The 24,000-nt window shown below is 30.1% G+C and overlaps 2 protein-coding genes and 1 long non-coding RNA gene across 6 annotated transcripts; 1 reads left to right on the top strand and 2 right to left on the bottom strand.

The window, feature by feature from the left end:
• Positions 1–1,656: 1,656 nt before the first annotated feature.
• Positions 1,657–15,211, bottom strand: LOC123269289 (fringe glycosyltransferase). Its single transcript, XM_044734895.1, has 9 exons — positions 14,639–15,211; positions 14,295–14,528; positions 13,733–13,781; positions 13,504–13,606; positions 9,736–9,904; positions 6,489–6,574; positions 2,520–2,685; positions 2,295–2,380; positions 1,657–1,790 (listed from the first exon to the last, which is right to left on the bottom strand). The coding sequence occupies exons 1-9, from the start codon at positions 15,038–15,040 to the stop codon at positions 1,730–1,732; spliced, it is 1,356 nt and encodes a 451-aa protein (XP_044590830.1). The 5' UTR covers positions 15,041–15,211; the 3' UTR covers positions 1,657–1,729.
• On the top strand, positions 1,787–6,034 carry LOC123269344. The gene is made up of 4 exons (XR_006510386.1): positions 1,787–1,899; positions 2,265–2,417; positions 4,565–4,665; positions 4,741–6,034. It is a non-coding gene; the product is annotated as an uncharacterized LOC123269344 (long non-coding RNA).
• A 147-nt stretch (positions 15,212–15,358) lies between the features above and the next one.
• On the bottom strand, positions 15,359–23,992 carry LOC123269209 (lethal(3)malignant brain tumor-like protein 3). Of its 4 annotated transcripts, XM_044734831.1 has the most exons (18): positions 23,834–23,992; positions 21,509–21,749; positions 21,018–21,381; positions 20,659–20,940; positions 19,955–20,584; positions 19,794–19,843; positions 19,453–19,618; positions 19,211–19,385; positions 18,878–19,118; positions 18,599–18,797; positions 18,316–18,536; positions 18,009–18,240; positions 17,738–17,927; positions 17,544–17,665; positions 17,091–17,463; positions 16,921–17,019; positions 16,544–16,844; positions 15,359–16,454 (listed from the first exon to the last, which is right to left on the bottom strand). In XM_044734831.1, exons 1-18 carry the CDS (start codon positions 23,854–23,856, stop codon positions 16,329–16,331), a joined length of 4,035 nt encoding a protein of 1,344 aa, XP_044590766.1. In that variant the 5' UTR covers positions 23,857–23,992; the 3' UTR covers positions 15,359–16,328. The 4 variants fall into 4 exon arrangements, with proteins under 4 accessions (XP_044590766.1, XP_044590741.1, XP_044590749.1 ...); XM_044734806.1 differs by having other exon boundaries at positions 19,794–20,584; XM_044734814.1 differs by lacking the exon at positions 23,834–23,992 and adding an exon at positions 22,238–22,430 and having other exon boundaries at positions 19,794–20,584.
• Positions 23,993–24,000: the final 8 nt, after the last annotated feature.

The following is a 24,000-nucleotide window of genomic DNA, read 5'->3' as shown; positions in this document are numbered from 1 at the left end:
ACCAGAAGGTTTTCATATTATCAACAGTCAAGTTAAACTTTTATGCTATATAATATGGAAATTTATTATAATTTTCCATATTACCATAAATATTTTTTTATCAAAAGAATAAATTCTTAAGATAAAATATATATGTGATGATAATAATAACAATGGTAAATCTGTTTAATTTTTTTATTTAAATAAATTTTATGCATATTTATACTCTTAATTGTTTACTCTTTACTTCTTTCAGGATTATTAAATTACATGAATTTTTATGCAGATTAAAATACGCTCTGGCACCTTGAATATTATCAAAGGATAATTTAAAGATTATCATTTGGATAATATCCTATGAAGTATTACTTAGTAACTAAGAGAGTATTAAAAATGGAATTTCAGTAAGTAAATTGTTTTCAGATTCATTTTTTTTAATATTTTTATTTTTTGTTATTAGTAGAAAGATTTCAGAGTGACATTTTTATCCACCACTTGTAGGTAAATATTAGAAAAAGTTTAAGGATTTTATATAATTCTTTATAAATCACAGATTAAATATTTATCAATATAAATTTTATCAAAAATCTAAATAGAAAAATATTAATTGACATCAATGAACTAATTAAGTTGTAAAGTCTTTGATTTTTATAAACACGCACTATTTTAGAATCAAAGATATAAAAATATAGCAAATAAAAAGCACGGATTAAATCGGTTTTTGTATAAATTGAAATATTACAGTTAAATACTTGAAGAATTACACATTCGAATCCGCTTATACGCGCATAAGTAGAGAATAAGTTGATCGTCGATCCAATAAGAAAATAAAGATATCTGTTTTATCATCATTTTATGATGTTACAACCATATAAATTAATAACATAAAATGCTAAATTAATTTACAAACTATTTTAAATATAAGCATTGTATCAGTATAAAAATAACTTAACAAATAATTGATTTTTATCAAACCATTTACATTCTGATAATATCTTTAAGTATATTATTTTTTAGCAGTACCACAGCGTTGCGTGGTGTACAGTACATTTTTTTTTACATGATGACTATGTCGTGAGATAAAGAGTTATAGATCAGTCTACATGTGTATTTTTCTCTGACCAAAGTAACTCATACATCTTGCACTTTTACCCAAAGGTTTATGTGCACTTAAACTTTATTGCACGCTCATAACTCATACTTGATATACATTGTTCACAAAGTATTTCATTAAAATTAAATTAATCATCAATATTTAAAGATGTTTGACATCGTACATAAAATAGAAAATAAATACATGTTTTCACATTCATCGTATCACTTCCTCGAAATTAAATTATTCAATTTTTTACAAATCGAAAGACTAGTGTAGAATTAAATAATAACAAAGCATTTGCACAATTAAATAATAAAAACCTTATCATAATTAATATATATTATAAAGTGCATACTTATTATAATAAAAGAATTTATCACCCGATCTTTGTGATATTATGATTATTAATATTATTGTTAATATTATAATTATAATTCGTACTATTGTATGATTTGAAATGTATTCATACCGATCATTTAAATCGAGTTAATAGCTCATAAAGAGTCTATTATGATAATTTATAATACAAAATATGTACAGCGAAGTACGTGAAAGGCACGCAAAAATAATTTTTCGCATTAAGCGACGTTCTCTTTGGATACGTGGGATTCAATAATTGAGGACACTTGATATGTAAACAATAGTTGTGTATCATCATCTGTGGGGGCAATTGATCTCTGTTTGTCGAAACAAGCGACAATGTATCGATCGAAATCTGAAACGGAACAATAAAGAGTTAATACTGGTGAAGATAATAATACACAATTTATTATCAAAAATCAACATTACACACAGTTAATATATTTGCAAGAATTTTATAAAGGGTAAGTATGTGTGAATAACTTTATATGCAGTTACTAAAATTACACGCACAATTGCTCAGCATATAAATCCTTCTTTCTATCCGATTGCTACGCGCTCATATGTTTTATGTATACATATATGTATATACAATATATAACGGCAACACTGAATTCGCGCGTGCAATTATTATAATAATCACGTATACTCAGACACACTAAGTGGAAACAACTCCGAATGGAAAGTAATATTAGCAGTTAGAGATAACAAAGTTATGTACAGTCAATAAATAAGATAATAAAAATAACAAATGATGTAGGTCTAATTGCTAAAAGAAAAACAAATAAAACCAATTTCTTCAACTTTTGTTTTGTTTTTTAATTTATAGAGAAGCGAATAAATTTATCTGGATAAATACCTGTTTGGATCATTCTTAAGGTCGAAGCCGTCGATCTTCACGATGTTCCACTCGTCTCTGGGGCCCTTGGAATAGCTGAATGATATCTGCAAATAATAAGTTATGGTTTAAATGATTGCCAAGGTGAAGTATTTTTATTATTACTTATTTTATTAGCTAATAATACTAATAACTTCCGTTAAGAAAAATAATTTATAATTACAATGAATACTTGTAGATACGTACTTGTTCATGAAAAGTATCGTTGTTGAGAAATTTCATCGGTTCAAGGTGCGAGTGAAATTGTTCGACAACGGTAAGCTGTTTTTTCAGAAGATGCTCAATTATATAGCCCATTGTCACATCGTCGGGAAGTCTGATCCGATCACCAACCGTAATAAATTTTCCGCCTCTGAAAATAAGTTTAGGGATTACAGTAACTTATTTAAGAGGAACAAACTATTATCAAATGTTTGAGCGATAATTTTCACGATGAAAGTTTTTATAAAGTAACTATATTTCTTAATTAGAGGAAGAAGCTTAAAAATATCTTTGGTTTAAAAGCTTATAAAAAGTTAGTAGTTGACAAATCGACGGGTGGGCTGTGACATCGTGCTAATGGCGATTCTTGCAGTTCTCTATCCGCAAAATGAAATTTATTAATGCTAGTTATCGATCAATATATTAAAAAAAGAAATTTTAAATATAGATTATTAGGAAACTTGTTCAGAAATGGAAATCAATTCAGTTTTTTTTATTCGTGACAAAGGAATAGCTTTCGGCGAATATAATTTATTGGGAGTAGAGACATCTCAACTTTCCATTCCGGATAATTAAAATTTATCGGATTGATATTTTATCAATAGGTATCTAAAAATATATAAATAAGTAAATAAAATTTCAAATTAATTATAAAAATAAAAAAATAAAAAAAAAAAAAAAGAAGAAAAGAGTAAAATTGAAAATACTTTTTGGTCGTTTTACGGAGATAAAAATTTTCATGGTGCCAATTAAAAGTGAATTTATGAAATAAATAGTCGAGTGTGGTGGTTGCCGGTTGCCGGCGACACGCTTAATTAACATTTTCTGTTTGGATTGGGTCGTCCGTTTGTTTGTGCGCTGGCGGAGGGACGCAAGCTCATTAGCAAATACCTCAGTCGGATTCTCGATCGTTTCAATCCTCCCTTCCTCCCCCCGACCCCTATACTCGAGTGTAGAGTGTGTAGTGTGTGATTTGGCCTCGGCTATATCTACGGTGATGGTTCGTCGTATCTGCGAGGTCTTTTTTAATTGGCCAGATTAGTTGTTTCAGCACCGAAATCCTAAAAGCCCACCCCCTGTTACCCTCCTGAAGAAGGAATAGCTTATTATTATTGCGTACGCAATTCAGTAGAGCTCTCTTTCAAGTAGTACAGATTCACATTCAACCTTATAATGCTATTTTTATTATTATCTTTTTCTCTCAGCCCGCTCGTATTCGTTCTCACCGGATCTGAGAGAACCGATCGCGTCCTTTCGGCTTTTCTAACATAAAAGTCCTGAAAAAAAAAATAAAAAAAATAACAATCTGAACCAACAAATCCACCGAGAATATCGGGCTCGTTAAAATACCAACCGTCGAAATCGAAATTTTGGGATCAAGTACAAGTTTAACTTTATTTGTCGGTGTGTCTCTGGATCGTTGTATGTGTACATTAAAAACAACGTTAATAATGTGAGCTTTGACAGTGTCATCGCATTACTTTTTGCTGATCGTTAATAAGACACAGCCAAACCCATTTTCTTCTAAAGTTATTTCACGTATTTTATTAAACAATAACAAATCACCTCTACTTTTTTTTAATAAAAATTTTTCTTCTTTTACAAATTCAAAGAAAATTTGGCCGTTTATTTAATTTTTTTCTCCGTAAATTTATCATCCTATCAGCTGTTTTCTATTCTCCGGGCTTGTAATAAAATAAATAGCTGTTCTTTAATAGTTGGACTGAATGAGCATCAGGAGGCAGAGTATTGATTGCTTTGAATCTTATAGAATTTGTATGAACCATAATTGGCAGTTGGCGGCAGTTGTAGAATCATAAATTGAGCTAAAGAATCCAATTAATATTAGTAGAAAAAGAAAAGTATTATAAAACTAGTCGGAGCTGGAAGCTTGAAGCTTGGAGCTTGGAGCGCATTAGTGGACGACAAAGTTTTATCGTTTAATTTAAAATTTTATTCGGGTACAATACTTCAGAAAAGAGAAATTCAGAATTGACAATAAATTGAAATGTCTTGTTCAATGTTTACAGATAAACTTTTTCCGTGTATTGATTGACAAGCATCATCGGATCATTTATGTAACAGTCCAAGTGTGTGTAAAGGATTCTTCATGTATTTGTTGGTGTACCAGGTATATATCTTGTATGAAGTATGTTGTGTGCTGAACGTATTACCATTATATTCGTTGTGCGTAATTATGTTGTAGGTCTGCAGAAAGGCGCCTTCAAATGTTGATCCACAAGATTGGAGCAATGTCCTTTTTATATACATATATATGTATATGTATAATATCTGGTAGTAGTTATTCTCAAGGTGATTCTCGCTTTGGCAATCGCAAAGCGGAACGGTCGACGTCTCCTCTTGCTACTGGGACTGCCATGTGTATACTTGAATAATCAACTTTAGCGTTGTGTTGTGGTGTGGCTTTTGCTTGAGGGGCACAACGTGAGAACGCGAGCGGGCCTCCCCTTTAGTCCCGGCTATGTAACTTGCTTCGTTGCCCGTGATAATTGCCACTGTGAGGAAATACCACGTCCGTCAGAAAACGTAATTCTGCACACCAAGCTGATAATGTCTTTTGAATTTTTTCTCATTCAATTATACGCCGTCTACATATATTATAAATACCATACGAATAATTTATAAAAACACCTGCGCGTGTCTTGCCAATAACCTTCAATTTTTCCTTTTCTTTTTCCTTCTCCTTCTTCTTCTTCTCTTTCTCTTCATTTGCTGTTTATTATTTATTAATATGTATTTATGCTTCTCAATTAATTAAAGGTGAAACATCAAGTTTATACATCGATAGATTTGGCTTAACTCTGTTCACCACAAATTTCATAAGTGGTTACTATTCAATTCACAAGTTTGTCCTCTACAAGCTCAGTTTTATTTATTTTCATACCTTCCACAATTAAAAACATTGTTTGATTATTTACAGTTTATGGTTACGTCCGCAACAATTGATTTTTTGTCAAAAGTTTAATTGTAAATGTCAACAACTAAAATCAACCCCTGGTATTTGCTACTCACGATATTCAATTTGTGCAGTAATAAAAATAATATCGTGGTTCAAGAAAATTATTTTGAAATTAATTAACTATTTTATTTCAAAAATCTGATCGTCTTGGATTAAGAAATTAATCTTTGTTCGATATAAATTCTTCATTCAAGAGCGATTGATAGTTAAGTTTCAAACGTGTAGTGCTCATGTATAAGATAAAATTTCGAAAAAAGCGCTTCGCTCTTTGATAGATAATTAAATTATCTATCGAAAAGCGAAGCGCTTTTTTGAAAATTTTCAATTATTTATGCATAAAATGAGTTTTGAGATTTCATTTGTACTAAAAGTGTAACAGAGATACTTCCGTTTAACGAATAGAGGTCGAGAGAAAAAAAAGTGTAAACCGTTCTTTCAAGAACAATTTTCTTCAACCAATAATTATTCCGTTTTTATTTAAGAACTTAATATTCTTGGATTAAAAACAAATTTCTTCATTCAAAATGGTAAAAATATTAAAAAAAAAAAAAAAAAATTATTTTAAGATATTCTGAAGAGTATTTCAGACTTTTTTTTAACAGAAAGTAGCAAAAATTTGATAATTTTTTTCATTCTTGAAACAAGTCAATAATATCTTGAATCAATGCCAATCTCAATTTAATAAACGATAATTCTTGGATGAATTATATATGTATTATGTTTAAAAACATTAAAGTGCTTCGTTACAGTAAAATTTATCTGCTCATCCAAAAGCTTTGATTTTGTGATTTCAAACTAATTTCTGAAATTTATAATATCTTGGACCAAACGTGAAATCTCGAAGAAAATATTCTCCATGAATCAAGCAGCTTTTTTTATTGTCGAATTAACACGAGTTTAATTATCAAAAAGTTATCTACGGAGAATTAAAGCTCAACTTTAATAGTTCTGATAATAAAGACAATGAAACTTACCCAGCTACAGGGACCATTTTAAGTGCAAGCGCTCGACTGATACAGAAACCAGCACCTCCGGTGGCGAACCAAAACTTAACTTTGCGCTGAAAAAAGAAATAAATAATCATAAGTTATTATAAACATACATATTTTTAGGCGATAATCATAATGAGAATCTTGAGCGCAATTATATATCCATAAACATATTAAAGTAAAGCTCTTCCGCGATAGCGAATATCGTTAACCGTACTGATGAACTCAAGCACACATTAACCGATAACATCGTCGAATACGAGACTAGACCTACAATCCGGTTATTTGCGAAAGGCGAAAGACGGTATGATCCAATAAATACATAGTCATAAGTGGAGTATGGTATGTACCACAATGTATATACATATACAACTAAGTACTTGTTTTATACGTTGATACTTATTTTTACTTTTATTATTACAGATACGTGCGATATTCTACGTTGTATTTTTATGAACAAAATAAAAAACAAATAAATTTTTTTAATGTATCGTGTAGAATACTGTCGGTAATAACTGTATCGCAGAATCTTAAATCAGACGACTATAATATCACAAACTTTAGCATGAACTGGCAACCCATTATAATTTTGGTTAAACAAATCAAGATAAACTTTAATGTGTATTAATTTTGTATTTATTCAATATGCGGGTGCTTTTACTTTGAAGAAAAATGATTAAAAATACTAGAGAAGAAAAGTTTGCTAAAGAAAATAATAATATTATCAGAGTAATAATGAAGGTACCGTACGTGAAAGAACAAAACTATAAAAGACCTAAGCGAAAGAGCAAAAGTATCCATCTCGATGCAATGAGAGTACCAACAGCAGCAGCAACTGCAACAGCAGCATACCTTAGAATCCAGGGAGATATAACCGCAACGAGGCCGACACGGGTCATGAACACACACCGGGTTTCTTTTCCGTAGACATATTTTTTTTTCCATATAATAGCTGCATTTCCTATCAAAACTTGTTCGCTTCAACGCACCCTCATTATATTTGTTATTTTAAAATTGAAATTTGTCAGTGAATTCTTGTGCCTAGCATATCTTATAAGATTTAAGTATCTATAATTTTTATAGAAAGCAACTGACAGAAAAGCCAATAGACTTGTTTGAATTTTAATGATACGGTTCACTGATAGCAGGACTTTTTAAACTGCTGATAAATATTTATTATGTTATCAGAAGATAATTTGATATAGTCAAGGTATCGTAAAATTCTAGTTGTAAATCCGTCATTTTGAATTTTTAATCGCACCTTGAAATTTATTTATCTGATTTTACTTAGTCACTAATTGATAACAACTGTAAATATTTTTTTGATCTCTATTTTGGCAAAATTGTCACAATATTGTCATTTTACTGTAGCTGGTCTTATGTTCCAATTTGAAGAAAATTTTTTTATAACATGTTTTATTTTATCGAATTATCGAAAAATAGCATCCGCCCAAAAGTTTATAAATATATATATGTGGTATAACGCGCCTTGTCAGTAAGATTGCACTGACAGTTCTTAAATGATCTTTATGAGATTTTGTGGAATTATTCTATAAATCAATACTGAGATCAAATTCAAATATGAGCAACCCTTATTAAGAGCCGGTCCCAGCTATTACAGCTTTGTGAATTTCTCCTTAACAAATAAAAATGATAGAAAAAACTCTCTACTACTCGATAGATTATTTAATTATCCATTTCCTAGCAGAGTGTTTTTTTTTTAATTTTTATTTATTTAAGAAATATTCATAAATTTGCAATAGCTTTGCTGTTGCAAGTGCTACAGGATAGTATGGTTTCTCTCGATAAGTGCAAGGAGAGAAAAAGATGGGACACGTTCTGAAGAAAAACAATTTAAAATTATTTAATCGGTGCAAAGTGTATATTTATACACAGAAAGAAAAATTTCTTGACTGGAGAACAAAATTCTTGGCTCAAGAAAATTTTTGGGTGCCTGAAGGAAGACCGAAGTTGTGTTGGCCGAAGTAAAAATTTTTCTTGAAATTTTATTCTTGGTGGAAGTAATTTTTTCGTAATTCAAATGATCATAAATACTTGATACAATAAATTTTTATATTCAAGATTTTTAGATACTTTAGGGAAGCAGCACCACCTACTTCAGCTGAGAAAAAAATTTTCTCACCTTGAGAAAATTTTTCTCTTGAATATTTGATACCCATTTTATATTATTTTAACGTCCAATTATATATATTGAATGAAAAAAAAAATGATTCAATATTATTTGATCTTCTCATTTGATATGTGTTAATCAATACAAATATTCATGAAAATTTACTTCTATCGAGATATTTAATTTTTTGGAGCAAGAAAGAAATTTTATCAAGACAAGAAAATTTACTTCTATCAAGAACTAAATTTTTTGGTGCAAGAGGCTGAATTTTCTTAAAACAACAAGATTTTCTTGTTCTTAAGTGAACCTTTTTTTCTGTGTACATATAGTAGTCAAATTATTTTCAATTATTTTAAATTTTTTTTTCTTAATAATGGAAAATCGGTCAATTAGTTTACGAGTAGTGGGAGTTTGAAAATGTTTTTCATTTAAAAAAATTTTGAATTTTGTTAATTTTACTGAAATAATTTTTAAGCCATGAAAGGTAGCTTAAATTTATTTTAAAATTCACACAATTATCTTCGATTTTAACCATTATTCGTTCAAATTTTATGTTTTTTTTTTTTTTTTTTCAATTTATTCCGTGACGAAAATTTTGAAAAAATTTTTCAACAAACATGTTTGGACGTTTATTTTCAAATAACTCTCATATGTTTTAGTCTTGATATTCGTTTAAAAAATCTACTTATCCATGTCAGGCATTTTTTTTCAATTAACGCATTAGTTTTTTTTAAATTATTGTAAAAATCATAAGGTCAAGTTTTCGATTAATTGGATTTGACAAATAGTAGATGATGTAGTGAAAAAATATTTTGAAATTTATTAACTGTTAATCAACAAATAGTTCCCATGGATTAATAAATCGGTTATTCAAACATTTTTTTATCAGCGTAGTTTTAAAATGCAATGCGAAATTCTGCACGGTATTATTTACAATAGTTAATTAGATATTTACATATGTTTTCCTGTTTTACTTACTGTTATGATATGAGTGAACGTACACTTATTGTTAGCAAACAATATGTTCATTATAAATATAAAGAGGTTGTTATTTCATAGAAAAGGGTTGCTATAAAAAGTATGCGTAGCGTAGAAACTCACTATTCGTTTTGAAGATTCAGGTATGCTTCCGTGTTGTCTCGTAATCTCCAAAGGTGCTGGTATTGAGGGTCTGCCGAGATACCAATCTTTCCGAGGATTGTAATTGTCCAGCAACCGCAAAAGACGTGGCACGTTTACATAATTATCGTCATCAAAATGGCAGAACCACCTGAACATAATAATAACAAAAAAAAAAAGTTATTATAAGAAGAAATATAAATTTTATTTACGAACAAATCGATGAATTTTATACTCAAATAATAAATTATTTATAATAAAGTATATCTTGAGAGCTGGCAATAACTTAAATACGAATACCACCTGTTTTACGATCTGTAAAAAATAGTAATAAAAATCTAAAAGCGCAATATTTTATGCCCTGTAAGCACGATGATGATGAATAGGTATATTTATTTAAAATATTATAAGATTCTCTCATTCCGCATAAATAAACAGTTGCGCTTCACATAATAATCCCAGTGAGTTATACTTATCCAAGTTCCAAGTTTAGCAGTACATTTATTGAAAAAGTATAAATGAAACAAAAATTTATTCCATTTCTATCCGGCAGTGGTTGATATATACGTCCAGCGGATTACATGATATATCGTATGATTGACGGTATAAAAGTTTGGATTAAAAATTTTTTAGCTGTATATAGTAATATTCTGCAACAGCGAATGCATGGGGAGTGGTTGGTCCCGTCGCTACCGGAAGAAGCTCGTTGACTCTCGCAACAGAGTTCATTGGTACATCCGCCACTGCCGCGATCCGTACTCTCACCCTACCTCAACCCGCTCGCACATGCAAAATTAACTTTAAATTCATTTTCTTAATACATTTTAGCGCCAGTTATAAAGCTACTTATCAGTTTTATATATTCTTATACAAACACAACTTTTCTTCTTGTTCTTGTACTTCTTCTGCTACTTCTTTTTCTACTTTTCCTTTAATTCCCTCGTATTTCAAATTTATACTGATAAGAACTAGATCAATATCCAATAATAAAAATTATTAAACTTTGTACACAATAAGTAATAACAAATATTTAAGTTTTGTACTTAGGAGATAATATTAAATTCATCAGAAGTTTATATACGATATTATATATCATATATTGACATTTCGAAAGAATTCGTGATAGTAATCGAATATATATATTTTGGTATTGTATTTAATGATAAAACTATCATGTAACAATCGTGCAGTAGTTATCTTTTTTTTTTATAATTTTTATTATTATTTGCTGTTGTTATATTGAGTTGATATTAAACTAAACTGGATATTGAGTTCCGTTGTCTACTTTCACTCCAATTTATTTTGTTCAATGACTTTAATACTTAAATCAAATGTCCAGTGAATAAAAGTCATAATACCAATCGTAATTATGATTAAATAAAATATATAGGTAAATATACGGTTTTTTAATTGAATCGAAAATGCCCAGTCATAATATATATTTATCAACAAAATAAGTGCCTCATGAAGATTAATAGTAAAAATATTATTGCCGGATAAAAATATTAGCGTAAGTATATATTATATTGAGAATGTAGAGTGGAAAGAAGAAATATGAGATATAAGGGACAATAAGTAAAGGTAAAGGAGCAATGGGGATTGAAAGTAGCAGGGCCAGGCAAGCAACCAGGCGCGTCATATGATCGCTAGTGAGGCTAGTATCAGGTGCAAACCAGTTCTTGCATGACCACGAAACCACACCGTGCCGGGTAAATCTTCAAATAGCGACATGCACGCAACTCATATCATGGACCGAGAGAAACTCTTTAATATTTTGCCATCTAGATGAAAAACGAATGCTATACATGTACAATGTACGTATACTTATATTTATGCGTGTACTGGTATTATGTATCTCATCATGTTTGATGTACATGTATGTATAATTACAACTCAACTTTCATGTCCTCTTCCTCGCCGATATTTCCATTATTATTATTATTTACGATGATGATGCTTATGTAGTTCTTTCATACTTATGTAATTTTATTCTGCATCCTATAATAAAGATCAATACTCTGTTAGTTTATTTCTTCATCTTGTTCAGTCTATTTTTTTAAATTTTATTTTTCATTTATAAATCATTATTATATGTAGTTTATGATGGAGACATAATAGACGGTCCTTAAGATTCACAGAAGACTTATTGACGAGTGTGCTGTACTTATCACGTATGGCGTTGACTTGCTATGTGTAGTGATGAAGCGATACGAAACGCTTATGTCGTCCATTACACACATACACGCATATATGATAAATCTATTGGGTAAATTAATATATATGCACGTGACGAGACGAGTATGATTAAATAGCTTTTTAATTCAAATATTTATCTTGCTTTCAATGAAATATTTCTTCTCTCTGTGAATAAAAAATATCAATTAAATTTGTTGCCTTAAGACCAAAGTTTCCCTTTTTTTTATTTATTTATTTATAAAATAAATTATAAAAGCGAGTACCAAAAATTATAATACATATTGAAGATAACATTTTATATACGGCATTATATATGTAAATTGAATTGAATATGAATTTTGTTTTATAAAAAAAAGGTAAGCCCTTTATGCATATGTAAGGGAAGGACCGCGTGATGAGTATTATAAATGATGACAATGTGTCAGGAATGTAATAAGCGAAAAAAAGTAAAACTCGAGCAGCAAAATAACTGCGCTGACTGTCAGAGCTATTACGAAAATAAAAAAAGAAATATTGAATGAAAAATAAAAATCATAAAAAGTATAAAAAGCGGTACACATTCAGAAAGACTTAAGTGAACAGAAATAAGGGATATGGCATCTCTTGCTCGTCTCTAAAACACTTATTACGTGACATTACCATGCAACGGGTTGCAAGTCACGCAAGATCTACTCCGTGGAATTGCGTACCTCGCCGCTACACGTGTACTTTGCCAAATAAAAAATTGCGAGCCTTTTTCTTATTTTTTTATCCAGCACGAAGAATATATAACGTACCAAATGTGTAATTATCCGAGTTGTTGTTGTCATTATAAATTGTATTTCAGCTTATTATTAGTAATATCGACGCAAGGGAAGTCGATAAAAATTTGTTAAAAAAAAAAAGCGATATCGAATATTAGAATAATCGTCTTTAAATTATACAGGTATTTATTAAATTCTCCTGGCTTTTAACTTTTAACGAATATTATAAAAGTACTATAAGTATTACGAGTCAGGTGCAAATAAAACTTTATTATTGCACTTTAATTAGCGAGAAACCGTTTGTTTAATTTTTATCTGATGCGAGAATCGCTGAATTTTTTTTTTTTTTATTAAGTAAAATTACATTAATAAAAAAATTTATTTTTATACTTATTAATATGGAACATTATCACGTTACATACTCTTACATGATGTGCATGAATATCTATAAACCAGCATAACATTGAGTATAAAAATGTGTGTATAACCCGCATGTGACATTTGAAACACTAAACCGCCTAGCGTGTTCTACTCCACACACTATATTCTTTTTAAATTTTCTCTTTTATTATCCGCCTCATACGTGTGGACATATTACATAGATAGCATAGGCATTCTTTAACATCTTAGACAAGACTAACGACGCATGATTGAATCACCGAATAGCGCATCCCGATTACCAGCTGCTATTTACAAGACATTTTTTATCCTATGTCTTATTTATTCAAAATCAGATAAATATTTATTCAGCATAGCTTGTTTTTTTATTTTAATTATAGCTGTCACGATCTATAATGAAGCTTGGACTTACTTTTTGCCGCTTTCAAGAAATTTGTCCAGCTCTACAGACATCTTACAACACAGAGCTCGTCTATTGTGAGAAGATGAGCATTTGGTATTGATCATATGACCATCTATAAACAAAAAAAACCATCTATAAACAAATCAATTAATTACAAGCGATCTGTGATATTCAAATTTTTGGAGCATGAATCAATTATTAAGTATTTAAAAAAATTAATAATTATAAAAATTTTTACTTGTTAAATTCTGGAAGTATGGATCGTCACGATCGGTGAAAAACCAGGTCTGAAACATAAAACATTAAATTATCTTCTACTAATCTAAATTATTGGACTCTTATACATATATAAAATAACGCTTGATTGATTTGTGAAGAGATCTGACATTGATATAGATCCATTTAAACATCTGTTTTATATATGCCACGGTTCTAGTAATGAGAACATCTTCATCGTCAGTAACACGGATAAGACGATGATTCACTAAAAAAGCCTCGCATATTTCAGCTAATTTTTTAATGCGTATAATTGCCTCAATTATCCCATTTATTTATATAGAGTAAAAAGGAAGAATAACGCTCGCCCGCGTTAAAAATATCATCACTATCATAAACATAATTAATTACACAAAATTTTATGAGTGCTAATAATTTATGATTATGATATTAAGAAGAGTACGATGTTATTATTATTTTATGATTGAGAAACTGAAAAATAAGAAGAAAAAGGAGAGATTACAAATTTTTTGTTGATTTCAATAATAACAGACGCCTTAGGATACGACGCGTGCTGTACAAACCTGATCTTTGGCATCTTGAAACCACGTGGAGATTATTGCCGGTAACCGGGAATGATGATAGTGCCGAGTAGTTTTAACGCTAATAAAAAGGTCATTAAGGTTTGTTGATAAAGTTGCTGTTGTAACAGTTGCCAGTGAAGGTGTTACCGTTGTTTCTTCACCATCTAACACCCTTTGAATTGGAGCATTAACACTGTGGCTATTGCTTAATCCAACTAAATTATCTTCTGGCCACTATCAACAGGTCAATAATATTAAGGTATATTAGTACAGTGTATGTTATAGGTAAATAACGATAATTGCTATTAAATTATAAGCGTAGTTAAAGTTATAGTTATAGTTACCTGTTGGTGAGACAAAACTGGGGGAATTATCGGAGGTGACAAAACTGCCTGGTATATCAACACTGTAGCATAGACGGTTACGAGTACAAGTACAAGGGCCTGCAATCCTCGTCTTGTAATCGTCCGAGGCATTATTTTTTTATTGCTGCTGGTGATGATGTTAATAGATAGACCACTATCCAGCACGTCAACACTTTTTATAAATTTGTAATTAAGCTGCTGCCCACTACTGTCTTTTTCGTCCTGGCGGGAGCCGTCACGCTTTTCCACTCTGTCGAGCATTAACGAAGATGTTAATAATACTAGTGACTCAACATTTTTTTTATTTGTGTTTTCTAACCGAATCCAATAACTGCAACTGCTACTACTGACTGACGAAAACAACAAAAACAATACACTCATAACGTACTCACGCGTGCCACTGATAAATCGAAACTTTTATTTACCTTTCGCGATCGCTCAACTTTGTATTTTTATTTTTATTTTTTTTTTATTTCTTCACAAATAAATAAATATCATAAGATACTTTTTATTTATTAAAATTGATGTCCTTTCAGTAGTGTCACCGATCATGGTGACTTTTACTCGTTTTATTTTTGACAAGTTCTAAATAAGAGTCATTAATTTTAATTATGACGGTAAAAAATAATAATTTTTACGATAATCTATTGTTGCTTTAATTATTGCCATGATAATTTTATTTACCAACATTTTTATTTCTTCAAGATGTTTACATTTAAGTCATTGAAATTTCAACGTACGCAATATATACAGAGACGTAATGTCACAAATAAAAGTTTTTTAAATACAAAACTTTGTTACACTTTTAAAGTCGCGCACTATTATTGAAAAAAAAAAAAGAATAAGTACAACTACATAAGTCAAAAATAATTAAACACTGATAAAATTTAACGAAACTTATACTGATGTTTGTAAATAATATAAATAATTATTGCAGCAACTGGTGACTGTTAACTGCATGGGAGCAACGAAGCAACTGGCAGCTGGGTAGGGACACCAAGGGACAGTTAGTTCGAGTTCCACTGGCTGCTATACGAGTATAGTAATACAACACATTATGTATGTGAGTAAAGTGTGTAAACATTGGCATGGCTCATGATATTGGTGTTTAGTTGCTGCTGCTGTGCTGTTGCTGCTGGTATGGCTGTAAAGTGGTGTTGTAGAGCACGCTTCAAGAAGAGTTGAGAAGAGTTGAAGAGAATCAGAATAACATCAAGATATGTAAAACACAAGCTAGAAAGTAGGGATGAAAGGTGGTTGGGAGGGACCAATGACGATCAAGGACGTCTTTCAATATGTGCAACAGAGAGAAAGAATTGATCAAGTGCGCATGCGTTTGTTTCATTTATTTCAAACAGTTTTAATAATAAACTAATTATTTTTTAATTTAAGTTAAGAAATAATTAACAGTTTTATATATTGAACAAAATTTTTATTATGCTATGCGACAATTTTTTACATCTAATTAAATCTATGTATTATATGAATATATTTATATAAATATGTACATTTATACAGTTAAAATAAAAATAATAATAAAATGTGAATGACAATCACAACGTGTTACGTAAACTTAATTAACTGATTAAACAGCAATACATAAATTTTAATAATGACGTGTTGAAAGCTCATAAGAATAATTAAAAAAATTTTGTAAACATTCTTTTCTTCACGTAGCTTTTCGACGTAATAACACAATACTGTTGTATAATTTTATGGCTGGACCCAATCGTAAACCCAAAAGTGATACCAGATCTTCTTGCGTTAACATTAAAAATGCTTCTCCGTCGATACTCTATAATACAAGAAACAGAAAATTATTATTATGGACGTTTTATAAATAATTAATAATTGATGACAGATAATTATTTTAAAGTATCTTACATGTTTACGGAAAATACTCCCAACTTCTTTGCAATTTGGAACATTTGAAATAAATTTAATGACTTCTTCATTGGACCATCTTCGAGGATTGGTATTTTGTTTAGCGACTACTCGATTCAGAGCATTACTATGTTTAGCCCAGATATGAGGAGCGTCGGGTAAAGGATTGTACCCAGGGTTAAAGACTGATTGATGAATTTCAGTGCGAAGTTGTTTGTCCGGAATATTATTAGTTCCGCATAAGTTTCCAGTTGTATCGGTAACGGGTAAAGAAAAATTTGGTTCTTCTGAAACTTGGCGCCTAAAAAAATTGAACCATTTAGGAAAAGTTGGTCATCATTAATTTAAAAAAAAAAAAAAAAAAAAAATTCTCATACTTTTTACGACGTTTTTTCAAAGGTGGTGGTGCTACATCATCGTCCTCAGATTGTCCGGCATCACTGTTATTGTAATTGTGCTTTGAAAATTTTTTGGACCTATATTATGATGTAAAAGAAAAACATTAATTGTGTTAAATAAAATTATAAAATTATAATGAATAACAAACCTTTCTGATGTTTCTTGGCGGTGATCAGATTCATAGTCTTCGGGTTTAATATCTTTTTCCAACTTCAATGACTTATAATGATTTATTGGTGAGTGTTTACCCGACCGGTCAGCACTCGTTCTGACTTTTTCTAATTTTTCGGTTTTTGGTATAAAGTCATAAGATGTCGGTGATGATGAATCTTCATCATAATCACAAATCTCATGTTTAACATTGAGACGATCAGATACCATTCTTATCTTATGTAAGTTTTGAGGAGAGTAAGGACAACCTGAAGCGGAATTATGTGTAGCGAATTTAGGTCCTTTAACGTGACCAACGCCTCGACAACCAGGAGTACCACACTCAGTTCGTTCATTTAATAATTCTGGGGCTGAACATAAAAATATACGTTTTTAAACTAAAAATATAATATTCGAAAAATTCATATTATTGATTAATAATATAACTTACTCAAAGGAGGTTCCAATGGATGTCCAGTTTTTGAACACCAAGTCATTGGATGGATGTCAGGAGAATCATCGTCAATCCAGTAAGAATAGACTTCTGACCAGCCATCAAAACGAATTTTAATCCTGTTAAAATTACAATAATCAATTACTAGAATCACAATTTTAAATGAATTGAACAAAAAAAAAAACACTTACATGTGATCTTTCACATCTTCAATCGTTGCCACTCGAATTAATTGTGGAACGCGTCTATCCACTGCTTCTAATTTCATTCCTCGCTTAAAACCTAGTGGGGCTCTTTGTTTGAAAGCTCTAGAAGGTGCCGCAACAGAGCGTGTTTCCCGTAAGTATGCATCCCAGGTAAATGATTTAGAGTCTTTATAATCTGAAATAATAATGATAAATTTTAGTTGATATTAATTAACATAATAAGAGAAACAACAATAATAACTAATAACTATCTTACTGTTTGGAGGTGTAAGACTGTGTCCATTATGATGACACCATCCTACAGGATGAATATAAGGTGAATTAGGGTAAGCCCAATAGTCATAAACCTCATCCCAAGAATCAAAGTGCACTAGGATTCGTGAGTCCATTACACCGGCTATGCTTGCTACGCAGACTGAAGGCGAATGTTTTCTGTCTACTGCTTCTAGCTTCATTCCAACGCGGAATCCAACTGGTGCAAATGTCGTCTATTTTCGGAAAATAATCATTTAATTAATATATTTTTTAAGTTAATAAATTTATATGTCTTTAACAGAACTTACACTTTTATGATTTGAAAAAGCTACTTTGGGTGCTGGAGTTGCTTTACAGGTTTTGAGATAAGCGTTCCAATTAAAATTGCTCGGAACATAGCCTTTTGGTGGATTTAATCGGTGTCCATGTTTTTCGGACCAGCCGACCGGAAAAATGTCAATACTATCGGAATTTACCCAAAAGTCAAAATTTTCAGGATATCCGTCAAAGTGTAAACGTATTCGATAACCTGAGAAAATGGATTTTTATTAAAACATATGCTTCATTGTTGATAATATTAATACAACTTACCAACGACTTCAAATACTGTTAAAACACAGTAACGTGATGGGTGTTCAGGATCTATTCCTTCCAACTTCATTCCAACTTTAAACAAATTTTTACCGTAGGGAAACGGATCTTTAAACAGTTTTAATGGCGCTGGTTTGGCTTTCGTATACTCTAAATATTTAGCCCATGAGAAACCGAGTTTCCCCGTTTGCCACGGATACTACGAAATGTAAAAAAAAAATAAATAAACATTCTCCATACATGTATATTGTATATACACTAAAATATTAAATTATTTACCTTAGGTTCTGTTGCAGCTTCATTACCGCCGCTTTGCCTACTTGTTTCATCTAAATTATTAATAGATGTGTCATCATCAGATTCTACTTTTGGTGTTAATCGCGAAGGGTCACTTTTAATTTCAATTTGTTCTTTTTTATCATCCTTTTGTTCTGATTCTTCGTGTGCCTGTTCTGACTGTTGAGTTTTCGTTAGTTTTTCTTGAAGTAATTTTTTTTTTTTTCGTTTGATTTTTGATTCCCTAAAAACCGAAATTAAGAAAATATATTATTTGTAATCCAACAGAAAATAATATTCAAGACAATCAAGATGTAAATTTTTAAAAAAACGAACCTAGCGTCCTTTTCGCGACGTAACTGCAATTGTTTCTTATCTTCAATAGCTGTAGAACAGGCTGGACTACATGATATTGGACTATCAAATTCAGCAGCTAGTCCATAGCAACCGCAATTTTCGCAACAGTACAAGGTGTCACTTGATACAGCATTACGGCTTTTTTTTTCTTCATCTATGAATATTAATTTATAATAAATAAAATAAATCTATAGTTAATGGAATAATTTTTTAATACGTACTTTTCTTTTCAGTGGTAGTCGACGTAATAGTGATCGCTGATGTTGGTTTAAATGAATTTCGTGGTGATAAACACACATTTTCTTTATCACCAATGTTGTTGTGTTTATCTTGCTTTGAATTGTCATCATCTACGACTTCCATCAGCCCAAACTCGTTTATGCAAAACTGCGCGAGATGCACGTGGTATTTATATTAATATCATATTTATATATAATTATCGAATATTATATAGAATATTATTATTACACATTTTATAAAGTAATAGGTTACAAATATACAACAATATAAAATTAAAAAGAACTTTTCCAAAATAGATGATTAAAAAATAGATATTAGTTACCTTGAGCGTACTTCCAGGTAAGCTTCCTACACCGTCTTTCCATTCCAGAGCTTTGGTGACGTCAAAATTTGAATCATTGTGAGGATGACGATGATTATTATTATGATTGTTAGTATTATTATTATTGTTGTTATTGTTATTATGATATTGAGCAGTATTACCATTAACTTCTTCAGCATGGTTGTTGGACTTAATGTTTTGTTTATCACCGTTCATTAAACTTGAGTTAACATTGCTTGAAGATTTAATCATTTCAATTTTGATGTCATCATCCACTGAGTTAATTTCTGTTGAACTACGATCACTCTTATTGTTGATATTTTTATTGGATTTTCCTGTTTGACTTGGGATAACTTTTATCAATGTTATCTCATCATCATTCTGGCTTGACTTTTTATCCCGTGAATTTTTTCCTAGCAACTGTGGAATATCTAATTGGTCATACAATTCATTGTCTTCTGGGCACTCTCTTGTCTTCGAAAGGTTTTGCTTTTTTGGCCTTTTTTCAGGAACTGCTACTGGACCTCGTGATAAAATATTACTAACAGTTTTTTTTCTTTTTTCAGAATACTCATCATTTTTATTACCACTGTTATCATTATTATTAGGTATTGGAGTGATAACAGCTGAATCTGGATTTTCCGTAATTTTTATTCCATCTGTTGATGGCGATGGTGGTGCAGATGAATTTAAGTTAATGCCGGCATTTTTGTTCAGTAAATTTATTTTGGTAATTGGATGAAGAGGCGGAGGATTATTTGATGATGATGACTTAGATGACTCTCGTAATACTGAAATAAAAAACAATGTTAATTTTATAAAATAAAATCAAGATTTCTTCATATTTGTTGTAAATATAATTTACCTGTTATAGCTCCTTTGCTAGTATTGCTATTACAGTTACTGTTACTGGTTGTAGTAATCTCAACGCTATTATTCAATTTGCCGTTTGTCACTTTAAGATTGAATACATTTTGCTTCGAAGACTCAGTAAGACCTGGTGGTGAAATATTTACTGGTAATAAAAAATTCGAAACATTTTTCACTGTTGATCCTGACACTGTTGTTGATATTTGACCTGCTGTTTGTACCGGTGAAATAACCACTTTAGATTTAGGTACAACTGCCTGATTAGTTGATAGAGTTCCTAGTAAACAAGAGAAGAAAATACATTAAATTCAATTGCTTGTGAACAAAAACTCGTTATTGCTTGATATAAATTACCAGTGACTGCTGTTGTCGCTGCGACTGTTGGTATGGGCATTGAAAAATCCATCCGAGGCTTAATGGGTTTTTCATATGTGTTAATAAATGTTAAATTATTATGCTTTCCACTTTGAAGATTATTTATATGATTAGTTGGTGAAACTGGCGGTAGTGATGACTGCTGAGGCGGTGGCGAAGGAGTTTTATTCAACGGTAAAATGTGTGCAGTCTTTCTCACTAATATGTGCTTTTGTACTTGAGCAGAAGTTGGGGCTGTTGTTACAACACTAGCTGTTATAGGTTGCCTTATTACATAATGTTGCTTACTTGATAAACTAATGGTATGTGGGCCTTGTATAAATACTTTATTTTGAGCAGTAATCTATCAAATAAAACAAAAAAATTTCTTTGTAATTATTACAGTTTTCTAACTAATAAAGCATAGTGTAAAAGTATAGCAAATTATTTTTGTATATACTAATAAAACCAAGCATTTGAAATATATTTACCGGAGCATTAATAGGATTAATAATCGCTGCAGTAGAAGTTGACGAGTTTACTATCTGTAGAGCGGAGGTTGATATCTGCTGATTCAGAGGACTTGTATGTTGTACCTTGTTAGGCTGAATGTATACTAATGGCACAACGTGAGTTGCCGCTGTTGTTGAATCATTCTCATTAGCTGCCGACACCCGCTGTTGAACTATCTCCAAGTTCGAAATCCCGTCAACGTGAATCGTTTCTTCCATTCTATTAAAAAATGTGAATTTGAGTTAAACTTTATTCAAAAACAAATAACGATTTTTTAAAATTACCATGTACAGTAGTCAAATTTAAAATAAATTCCATTAATCTACAATTTATCTAAAAAAAAAGGCGCGATTATTGACAAATATATTTTTGTACTCATTAAAATTTTACTTGTACCATTACTTCACGTCCGTATAGAGTAATAATAATGATAAAGAAAAAAACAACGATTGAAATGTAAACTAAGCTTTAACTGATGAATTAAAACATTAGATTGGTTAATCCGTAAAAATTTTCATATAATAAGCCAATAAATTCAGATAATCGAAATCACGTACTCTTATTTTCCTTTCTCCCACTCTCTTTATCTTAACGAATTTTTCTATATGAATATATGATTGAAGTAAACTTCAAATGTTAAAAAGACTTATACTTATGACATTATTATCGATATTAAATTAAACAATTTTCATCTTGTAACTCCTCACCTCTGATTAGTGACAATATTCTTTTATATCTATATATAATTTTTTTCTTTCCAAGTTTGTATTTAAACACTCAACTTGTGTTATTCACATCACTAAAGAACTTGGGTGAAATATTAGATAAAAAAATTTAATTAAAAGACTATTTTTATATACTCTCATATTTTACTTCATTACTTTGCACTTAATTGTTTATATATTGCTAATAAAATATCACTTATTTTTTCATTTATTAAAAACGACTGATCTGCATTTACATATTGTAAGTATGTATAGGTATATGTAATAATTAATTTTTGTCTATAAAATTCTTTTTTCCTTCACTAGATGCCACTACATTTCAGTATATATAGATATACATTTCTGTGTATTCATACGTGAAGCTAAGTGAGCTCACTCTGGTGATAGTTTATCACCACTAAAATTTAAATATAATTTTCATTATTGAACTGCTTCTATATTTATTCCTTCACCACTTTAAATGCTGTCTCGAAAAAAAGAAATAACAATTGCTAAAACTTTAATTTGCGAACATTATAAATTTCTTCAATAAAACTACAAATTAACAGCTGATAATTTCAAAATTTTAATTAAGAAAATGTTTTGCAAGCACTTAGTAACCAGTAATTTTTCAAAATGGCCTTATGTATCACGTTGTTGTTATTTTTATCTGTCAAAATAAACTTGCTCAACATAAACCTACCCTAGTTATGTCAACAATTTCATCTTATTATAAAAAAATAATCTGATTAGCGCCTCTCATTATAAAAAAAGCGATGCTGATCTTATTAGTAACAAGACACTACAAAATAACCAATAAAAATTATTGATCGATGTGTAATGTAAGATCAATTTTGATTTTCAAAACAAAATTTTAGATGTGTCTCCTTAGTTGAATAATAATAAATATTTTCTATAAAATTTGAGAACTGCAGAGAAATGTTTTTCTTCTATACGAAAATTTTTTTATTAGCAATGGTGCAACGCTTGTGTATATACACACGGGCATACAATATAGTTAGATTCACTCACACGTGCATTCGCGTGAGTTTTCATTATAAAAAAAAAAAAAATTATTGTAGTTATCAATTTTTTACCAATAAACTTATTAAAAATCACATAGTACTCAATTATTTTGTACAATAATGTTCGTTTTTTATTTTGTAAATTATCAGCAAAAAATTATCTCATTGTATTATGAAAATCATAAATATTACATTTCTATTCACGAGATGATTGTACAGAAAAATGTAGATGTTTTTTTTTTTTTTTAATTTCCCAAATCTGACCATTTAAACTGTTGTATACTCTTCGTGAAAATATTTACAAACTTTAAATAGTCTACTGAATAGTTTTCCTGGAAGAATATTAATATATTATAATATTATAATATATTGTTTAGTAACAAAACAGTATAACGTACTTGGTATGTTGTATTTCGCGCTATGCCATTATACAATTATATCTGACGCAGAAAAGGAAAAATGTTAAATGGCAATTGATAAAAATAAATCTATAGTACTATAAATTTAATTGTAATATTTACCCAGTATTGTTTTACAATGTCAAAAATAATTATTTAAATAATAAAATACTTACATTTTAAAGTTTTCAGTCGCCATCGTTTGTAACTATTGTACATACCGACACGCATATACACCAAATTACTAAGTGTGTGATTAATGCAAAATTATCAATGCGCATGCGTCAGTTGATCATTATAGATATAGATATTTACACACACACAAATTCATTGCACCCCCATG

Source organism: Cotesia glomerata, linkage group LG1 (assembly GCF_020080835.1).
Source record: "Cotesia glomerata isolate CgM1 linkage group LG1, MPM_Cglom_v2.3, whole genome shotgun sequence".
Lineage (NCBI taxonomy): Eukaryota > Metazoa > Arthropoda > Insecta > Hymenoptera > Braconidae > Cotesia > Cotesia glomerata.
This window is presented reverse-complemented; position numbering and strand designations above follow the sequence as displayed.